Here is a 9,814-nt window from a genome sequence, read left to right on the forward strand (position 1 = left end):
TAGAAAGAAGACATGGCAATTAAACTCAATTGAAAATAATCAAGAAATAATGGAATCAAATAGGAAATAAAAGAGTAAGGAAATATAAAACAAACTAGAATGATAAAAACTTCACGGAGGTAGTAACTCTTTATAATATCCAACTCAAAAGCATAAAACTAGGAATCCTCAAACCTAGATAGAGGAGAGAGCTTCTCTCTAGAAACTACATCTAAAACCTAAAATTATGAAAAGTGAGAAGTGAATGATGAATTCCTGGATTCCCCCACTCTGTAGCCTCTGATATGTATTTTCTTGGCCGAAAACTGGGTCAAAAACAGCCCAGAAATCTGATACGTCCAGCACGTGCGCATGTCACGCGTACGCATCGTCCACGCGTACGCGTGGATTCACTACAAGAAAAATACCCATTCAGCAACACTTTTTTTAAGCTACATTTAAAAAGCGTAGCCTATTCATAGAATAGGCTACGCTTTTCTCTGTATTGCCTTTTTATATGAGAAAAGGATACACAATTGTGGCATCATTTAAAAAGTGTAGCCTTAGGTATTTTAGAAATCACTTATAAAGCGTAGCCTTATCTAAATATCTATAAATACACTTTTCTCATCAAAGGGAACGCTTTTAAAGAGTAGCTTATTTATTCTATTTCGGGTGCGCTTTTAAAATGTCTCCTGATGATATGAGAATCCTCAATAAACACTTAGTAAAAAATTTTGTTGGCCCTCCCCCTCACTCACGCAGCAATGAAGCACACACTCTCATCCTCACTCAACATACACAAACACGAAAGAGAGAAGAAATCAGAGAGGAGAAGGGAAGGAAGGAAAGAGAGGACGACGCCGTCTAGGGCTCCACCACCGTCGCCGTCATCGTCGAGCGCCAGTGAGAGAGAGAGCTCGAGGATGAGAGGAAACGCGATGGAGGAGAGAAAAAGGAGGTGCTTCGTCGCCGCTGAAGCTCCACCACCACTGCTAGGGCTTGTTTAAGTTGCCGTTCTACCACCGTCGGGCTTCTGTGCCCCCGCTGAGGAGCTCGAAGGGAGGAAGGAGGGATGTATCGCCGCCTTCGTGCTCTGTCGCAGCGCTGCCGTCGATTGGAGCTCGCCGCTGAGCTGCTGCACCGTCTCCAAGCCGTTACGTCACCGCTCATCTCTTCACTGTCACTGCTCAACACCATCGTCGTATCCTCTGTCACCAGGTAAGTATTCTCTATTCTGTATCCTCTCTTTCTTGCTCATTCTCTAACTCGCTCTCACTTTGTAGTTCGAAGGTGTGTATGATTTTGATAGTGATGATGAACTGCAATGGCTAATTGAGATACAGAAGGTATGTATCAATTTTCAATTGGTTCTGTGAATTTTTTGGGGTTTTGGGTTCTAATTTTAGGTTTTCTAATTTTGGGGGTTTCACCTTCTGATTCTCAATTTGTTATGATTCCTTTCTGTGTTTGGCATAAACGAAAACAATAGGTGCTGGAAATTTCATACGTGCGTGCTAAACTAGGGAAATCATTCTGTAGGAAAGTGTCGAGCTGCAGGAGTTTTCATTGGGTTCATGCCCTCCTAGTATGGGTCTTCAAGGGATGCGTTGGTCAACTATTATTGATCAGGTTTTACTTCCTTCACATTTCAATATTATAACCTGAAAAATAGTAGTTTTAGATATTTTATTAAGAATATTTGACATGATTATGTTTTAATTCATGATATCCCTATATCATGAATTATTTTTCCACATGGTTTGAGCTAAAGTTGTTCCTGTGAAATCACATGAATGAATTTTTATCCTAAATCTTGATGGTTCTAAGTAAATGAATTGCTCAAGTTTCCAACTGCACTTTGCCAGCTTCAATGAGTAATCAACATTATGTTCCATTTTAGTTTTCTTTTGCACCATCTTTTAAGTGATCCATCTCTACTAGTCCTAGAAGCTGTGCATTCTTTTATACATTGAGAGGGGTTTGTTCTTGTTTGAGATTCAATGTGTTGAATCTGAGGTATATGCACACGATTGACATATTTTTTTATGTACTTGGAATTAATCAAAATCCTCTTGAACTTGTTGCAGTATTCAGGTGGTTGCACGAAATGGCTAAAATCCACATCGCCATCATCTTATTGGGGCTCTGCCTAGTATGCAATTCGGCAGGTTTTGATTCAGACACAAATGAAATGAGCATTTTCTTGGTATTTCACAGTGAGTCCTAAAACTGGGTTTAGATTGGGACACAAATGAAATGAGTATTTTGATGTTTGCTAAGCTTGCAAAGCCATTGATCGGAACTGTTGGGATTGTGATTAATAGTCTTCATATCAAGGTTGATGTGTGTAAAAGCAATGTCCACATTTTGAATTTTGAAGAAGCAAATTTAGAGAAAAAGAAAACATGTGGATATCTTATCTTTACTTCTGGGGCTATGAACTATTGAACTGATTTTCATGCATTAATTAAAAACATGGTTTGGTACTTCATCTTTTTGTTATTAAAATTCATATTCATTTTGCAGCTTCTATTTACACCAATCCTGGATGGAAAAGCACTTTTGTATTCATTTGTATCCTGAATGGCCTGGTGTTTCTTCTTGGCTGGTATGTTTCTACTACGTTTGATTTAATATAATTGTTGTAAGAAAAATAATAAAATTTGAGTTGTGCTATTTTCCATAAAAGACTTCTGTTTGCGGTGCTTTTGTAGAAAGAATATGAACTTCGGTTTTGATGCAACTCTTAGAAATTGTAATGCATTATGGATTATGAAGCTGATTCTATGTAAATGGATATCAGCTTGATGCCTTTCTTGTAATCATGCTTATTTTGAATTTAAATTTTTGGAGGGAAAGCTTTTTGTGAGAGCCATTCAAGAGCTATGGCAGTGGTGGTCGCGGTTGTTGCGCGTGGTGGTGGATACAGAGGAGGAAGAGGCGGTGGTGATGGTGCTTGCTACAGCTGCGGTGGTAGGTACAACGGCGGAGGCGGTGGTGGAAGCTATAACAACTGTGGGTATTCTGGGCTTTTGCAAGGGACTGCCCAACAAGCTCTCGCTGAAAAATGTAAGTATACAGCTTTAATTTCTCTGATCATTATGTTGTGTTTGAAAAATAGTGGTTTTGCAGAATCTTGTGTCTTTCAAGTAGGATTGATTGAAAATTTTTGGTACCTTTTTGGTTAAGAAATGATGTTAAAACTGAATTTTTGGTTAATTGTAATGATTTTAAAACTGAATTTTAAGATTGAGAAAGTGACTCGTAGAGCACAGGAGCAATTTCAGATGGTTTTAGAGGAGAAAAGCAGGTTATCTCTCTTTGTTTTTATCTTTATTTTCTTATTATTTATGTTTTATTTTCTGTCTTTAATCTTTTTGTTACTTTGAATATATTGGGTACTGGATTAGAGTAGCCATAAATAAGAAGAAAATAACATGAAGCTAGGATAAAAGATAAGATGCACAATAATTTCTGTACGTGTGTTATTCCCAAACATAATATGAAAATTGCACGGAGTATTAGAGACATATTCTCCTGTGTCCCGATCAAATTCTTTATTGCCTCTAACAAGAATTTCCAGGGTAGGGATCTTCTTGAACCACATTTCATGAGATGTGTAGTTTAATGCAGTTATTGTGCCCCAAGGGGAAATTTTCCACTAGTTTTAAGCAGATGAACAAACTTCGAATATCTTATTAAATTTTTCGGTTAACTTAGAAAGGCATAGAAGGCTCATTTACAGATTCCTGTTTCTTGTTGATCTTTCAGATTTGCATTCGATGTTGATCTTGATGCTCCAAAAGTTAGAATTCCTCTCAGATCTCGTGGTTCAACCAGATGTGATAGTCATTTTCTTTTGGACTTTGGTCAATTTACACTACACACTGCGGTATGCTGCTTGAGCTGTGGGGAATTGAGTGCACTTTTAAGCTGTGGGGAATTGAGTTGCACTTTTGTTGTTTGGCCTTTTTATTGACAACGTTGTTTGGCCTTCTCTTGTATGATTTGGTGTGTTTACAGGAAAGCCAGTCTGATGAGCAGAGGCATAATCTTTATTCTCGATTTTACATACCAGGACGTGATTTTGCTGCCTTTTTTACGGACTGTGGCTCTGATTTTGGGAGTTGCAGTTTGGTTAAACCAACTCATGAAAGTCAAATAATAAGCTCACCACGGGCCAAAGAAGCTGATAATGTGTATTCTGTCATTGATAGGTGTGGAATGGCAGTACTTGTTAATCAGGTTTGTCTGTCGTGTACTTATCAAAACTGTACTACAGTAATGATCTGCATCGCATTTTTGTTGAGCATAATTTGTCCTTATCCTGTTTGTGCCTCTGGTTTTCTGAAGATTAAAGTGCCTCATCCAAGTTACCCATCGACATGTATATCCATTCAAGTGCCAAATCTTTGATGGTAGAATCCTAGTTTCGAAGGTACTTCTGCAAACCTTTTAAAAATGTTTCCGTTAGCGATTATATTTGAGGTAATAACTTTTTTCATTAAATCAGAAACCTAAATAGCCCTTATCTTACAGGGAATTGGGAATTCAGTTGCTACGTGGCAAACATGTTTTCTAGTGCTTTCGGGGTCATATCTTTATGTATTTGAAACTGCAGAGTCTCAGAGTTACCAGCGATACCTAAGGTTTTAAACCCAACCCTCCTCCTCCTTTCCTGTTTTAGAACTTTGATATTATTTCCTATTTTAAATTGAAGAGAAGAGAATAAGGAAACATTTATATGGAGAGTGAAATATAGAAATATACTCCAAAGTAGGATGGCCAGTCCATTTGCATGTCCGAAATGGGAACTTCGTTAAAAGTTCAAACAATCATGATGCAGTAATGTAAAGAGGACAGTTACTGATGAGAGAGGCATCCTGGTTTATATTGGCATTTTTTTCTCTTTGAAAATGCATCAAGTGGTTTATTTTAAACTGCTTTGTCCTTAGGGAAATTAAAGGCGAAACACCCCATGAAAGTCTCAATGTTGAAAACTAATTAAGTATATCTGAACAATTAATTTATATTTTATATCTGAATTTTTGCCTTGTTAAATATAATTATTTTAATTTTTTATTTTTATAATTGCAAATGTCATTATAAATGTTTTTTTAATTATTTTTCTATATAATTATGCAGGATAATATTGAGGATGATAATGAAGATTAATCTGTTTATGATTGTGGTTTATTGGCTAAGATGGAGTAGTGTTCGGAATGAATATATGTATCGTTGACTAATAATTTTTATTAGAAGATATTTATGTAGGATATAATATTTTAATTTAGTTTTTCGTAGAGTATTAGTAGTAAATTCTAAGTGATCTCATGCTTTTTTTGATAAAGCTATGCTTAATTTAGTGTGAGATGTATGAATATTCAAAATTAACTTCTATTCTAGTATTTTTGGATCATTGTAAATATATATTGTTTGCAGATAATTTGTTATTTAGAGAAATTATTTAGTATAATTATATATTTATTTTTATTTTGTAATATTCAACTCATTTAAATAAAAATGCAGAATTATTAGCTATAGTGTGCAAAAAAAAAAACAAGATCTAAGGCTACACTTATTTACAGTAGCTATAGTATATAAAAAAAAAGAGGGACCTAAGGCTACGCTTATAAAAAGTAGCTATAAAATACAATGTGGCTACGCTTTACGAGTGATGCAGTAGCGTTGAAAAGCGTAGCCTATTCTAGAAAAATGAGAGTTGAAAAGCGTAGCCTTTGGTCCTGGATAGCATCACTTGAAAAGTGTAGCCTATTCCCAAACGTCAAAAGCGTAGCCCTTGGTGCAGAAAAGCGTAGCCTTTGAGAATAGGCAACGGCCGAATAGGAATCACTCCAAAAAGTGTAGCCGTAGCCCAAAAAGCGTAGCCGTAGCCTAAGGCATCATTTTTTTTCACTTTTGGCTACACTTTTCAAGTGTACCTGAATGGGTGTTTTTCTTGTAGTGATTGAACTTTCGCCAGGTCACACGTACGCGTGATCCACGCGTGTGCGTCGCTCAACAGCCAGGCAACCATGGCAAATTATATATCGTTGCAAAGCTCCGGATGTTATCTTTCCAACGCAACTAAAATTGTCTCATTTGGACTTCTGTAGCTCAGGTTATGACTGATTGAATGCGAAGAGGTCAGGCTGACAGCATTAGCAATTTCTTCAATTTCTAGTATTCCTTCCACTTTTGCATGCTTCCTTTCTATCCTCTAAGCCATTCCTGTCCTATAAATCCTGAAATCACTTAACACACATATCAAGGCATCGAATGGTAATAAGAGAGGATTAAAAATAGCTGAATTAAGACCAAAGAAATATGTTTTCAATCATAGCACAAAATCAGGAAGGGAAAATGTAAAACATGCGAATTCTATGAATAAGTGTGAGAATAGTGGATAAAATCCACTCTATTAGGCACAAGATGTACCACGAAATAGTGGTGCATTAGATATCAACCTTAATGATTCTCTTTATCTGCTTTGTGGGCGGCTTGACGCTTGTAGAAGGTTATGCCTTAGCTAAGGTTCTTTTAATGCCTTGCCTTACCGGTGTCTTGTCAGTAGCCTTCCCCTTTTCTTTCTTGGTACCCATCCTAAGGAAGAAAGAAAGAGGACAAAAGTTAAATATAGAGAGCTAGAACCAGAAGGAAGAAATTCTAAGTGAAAATAAATGCATAGGGAAATAAACAATGTCGTGAGTGCATGGTAGCTACAGCATGCAGGTAAGACATCAATGAAGATCATAAAAGCATATCATACAACTAGATGCAGGAGGGATAATGACATGCAAGTAAGAGGCATGAGAAGTATAGCTCAAGCATAAAGTTCAATAAGAAGTAGCACATGGAAGAAAATAATGAGCATTGGTATGATGACAATTGTGAATGATATACTCAATACAAGTGGATGGCAAGAGTTGTGAAAAAGAGGCATTAAAGTAGGAAGAATATGATAGAAAAGAGCTTAAAATTCCATGTTAGCTTTTTCCCAAACACTTGGCGTTCAAGTCAAAATAGGAATAAAAATAAGTAATCCAATTGTATATGAGATCCATAAGAAAATATCAATTGTCAAATTACTCCTCATAATACCCACAAATTCAAAGACAATAAAATGAATACCCAAATAAAGCTCCAACATCAACATAAAAATGCATGAGAAAAGCATGAAAAAGAAATCATAAAGAATGAAACTAAAAGAAGATTGAGAAGAAAAGTTAACGAAAATTAAATGCAATGAATGAAAGAGGAATGGAAGAGTGGAGGAGAGAGAGAGAAGGAACCTTGGGAAGAAGATGGAGAGAGAAAGAGGAAGGGGTGGAAAGTAAGAAGTAAGAAAAGTGAAAGGAGTAAGAAGAAAGGAGAAAGAATTAGGAAAGGAGGAGAATTAGGATTGAAGGGGGGAGGAATTAAAATCTGGCGACGCACTATGCTAAGTGAGGCTGCACAAGCGACGCGCGTGCGGTATGTGTGCATTGCGCAAAAAGGAAGGACGCGTAAGCGTCAAGCGCGCGGACGCGTGCCACAGGTTGCGCCATTGGTGCGAGTCCAGCCCCGTGCAGGCACAACTCTCTGGCCATTCTGGGTTGGGGGCCAAAGAGGCGAACGATGCGTGCGCGGTGTGCACGCGCACGCGTGGATGGCTGATGAGCGGATAATTTGTATACTTTTTGGCATTGTTTTTAGTATGTTTTTGTTATGATCTAGTTAGTTTTTAGTATATTTTTATTAGTTTTTAGTTAAAATTCAATTTTCTGGACTTTACTATGAGTTTGTGTGTTTTTCTGTGATTTCAGGTATTTTCTGACTGAAATTGAGGGACCTGAGCAAAAATCTGATTCAGAGACCAAAAAGGACTGCAGATGCTGTTGGATTCTGACCTCCCTGCACTCGAAGTGGATTTTCTGGAGCTACAGAAGCCCAATTGGCGCGCTCTCAACGGCGTTGGAAAGTAGACATCCTGGGCTTTCCAGCAATATATGATAGTCCATACTTTGCCTAAGATTTGATGGCCCAAACTGGCGTTCAAAGTCACCTCAAGAAATCCCAGCGTTAAACGCTGGAACTGGCACCCAAATGGGAGTTAAACGCCCAAACTGGCACTAAAGCTGGCGTTTAACTCCAAGAAGAGTCTCTGCACGAAATTTGCTTCATTGCTCAGCCCAAGCACACACCAAGTGGGCCCGGAAGAGGATTTTTATGTCATTTACTCATTTCTGTACACCTTAGGCTACTAGTTTCTTATAAGTAGGACCTTTTTACTATTGTATTCAAAATCTTTTGATCACTTTAGATCTTAAGAAGACTTTGGTAGCTATCTTCATTTTGTATGCTATCTTAGATCATTGGGAGGCTGGCCATTCGGCCATGCCTAGACCTTATGTTTATGTATTTTCAACGGTGGAGTTTCTACACACCATAGATTAAGCTGTGGAGCTCTGCTGTACCTCGAGTATTAATGCAATTACTATTGTTCTTCCATTCAATTCCGCTTGTTCTTTATCCAAGATATCACTTGTTCTTCAACTTGATGAATGTGATGATCCGTGACACTCATCATCATTCTCACCCATGAACAAGGTGACTGACAACCACTTTTGTTCTACAAGCAATCAAGGCTCTAGTGAATATCTCTTGGATTACTGATTGCACGATGCATGGTTGATCGCCTGACAACCGAGTGCTCGCCTGACAAACGAGCCAACCATTCCGTGAGATCAGAGTCTTCGTGGTATAGGCGAGAACTGATGGCGGCATTCAAGAGAATCCGGAAGGTCTAACCTTGTCTGTGGTATTCTGAGTAGGATTCAATGACTGAATGACTGTGACGTGCTTCAAACTCCTGAGGGCGGGGCGTTAGTGACAGACGCAAAAGAATCACTGGATTCTATTCCGGCCTGATTGAGAACCGACAGATGAATTCCGCTATGCTGTGACAGAGCATATGCAATCGCTTTCACTGAGAGGATGGGAGGTGGCCACTGACAACGGTGAAACCCTTGCTTAAGCTTGCCATGGAAAGGAGTAAGAAGGATTGGATGAAGACAGTAGGAAAGCAGAGAGACGGAAGGGAAGGCATCTTCATACGCTTATCTGAAGTTCCTACCAATGAATTACATAAGTATCACTATCTTTATCTTTTATGTTATTTTCGTTCATCACCATTACTACTTGAGTTTGCCTGACTAAGATTTACAAGATGACCATAGCTTGCTTCAATACTAACAATCTCCGTGGGATCGACCCTTACTCGCGTAAGGTTTATTACTTGGACGACCCAGTGCACTTGCTGGTTAGTTGTGCGAAGTTGTGTAATGCCATGGTATTGAGCTACCAAGTTTTTGGAGCCATTACCGGGGATTATGAGAGTTGTGAAAAAGTATTGTTCACAATTTCGCGCACCAAGTTTTTGGCGCCGTTGCCGGGGATTGTTCAAGTTTTGAGCAAGCTTTTGGTAACATCAGTGCCAAGATCCGGCAACAACATCAAGTTTTTGGTGTTATTGCCAGGGATTGTTCAAGTTTGGACAACTGACGGTTCATCTTGTTGCTTAGATTAGGTATTTATTTTTTTCGAAATTCTTGAAGATGAATTCTAGAGTTTCATGATGATTTGTTGAAATCTGGTTGGCTGAAAAGCCATGTCTAATCTCATTGGACCGAGGTTTCAACTTATCACCACAAGAGCTTGTTGATTTTTATCAAATCTTGCTTTTGGAGCAGTGATCTGCTAAGGCTTGGCTAGCCTCTGGCCATGTCTAGTGTTTTGGACCGAAGCTTTCTCTGAAAGCTTGGCTGGCTGTGAAGCCATGTCTAATTCCTGG

General features: G+C 38.3%; 1 protein-coding gene across 12 annotated transcripts; it reads left to right on the plus strand.

Moving 5' to 3' along the window:
* Window positions 1-652: 652 nt before the first annotated feature.
* LOC112711268 (uncharacterized) lies at window positions 653-5,445 on the plus strand. Of its 12 annotated transcripts, none has more exons than XM_072203213.1 (12): window positions 653-1,200; window positions 1,266-1,328; window positions 1,522-1,611; window positions 2,070-2,198; window positions 2,509-2,590; window positions 2,842-3,051; window positions 3,231-3,292; window positions 3,754-3,874; window positions 4,006-4,227; window positions 4,336-4,420; window positions 4,522-4,631; window positions 5,128-5,445. In XM_072203213.1, the coding sequence occupies exons 5-10, from the start codon at window positions 2,531-2,533 to the stop codon at window positions 4,396-4,398; spliced, it is 738 nt and encodes a 245-aa protein (XP_072059314.1). In that variant the 5' UTR covers window positions 653-1,200; window positions 1,266-1,328; window positions 1,522-1,611; window positions 2,070-2,198; window positions 2,509-2,530; the 3' UTR covers window positions 4,399-4,420; window positions 4,522-4,631; window positions 5,128-5,445. The 12 variants fall into 12 exon arrangements, with proteins under 12 accessions (XP_072059314.1, XP_072059311.1, XP_072059313.1 ...); XM_072203210.1 differs by having other exon boundaries at window positions 662-1,200; window positions 1,472-1,611; window positions 2,836-3,051; XM_072203212.1 differs by having other exon boundaries at window positions 662-1,200; window positions 1,472-1,611.
* The last annotated feature ends 4,369 nt before the right edge of the window (window positions 5,446-9,814 follow it).

The sequence above is a fragment of the Arachis hypogaea genome, chromosome 9 (assembly GCF_003086295.3).
Source record: "Arachis hypogaea cultivar Tifrunner chromosome 9, arahy.Tifrunner.gnm2.J5K5, whole genome shotgun sequence".
In the NCBI taxonomy this organism is placed as follows: domain Eukaryota; kingdom Viridiplantae; phylum Streptophyta; class Magnoliopsida; order Fabales; family Fabaceae; genus Arachis; species Arachis hypogaea.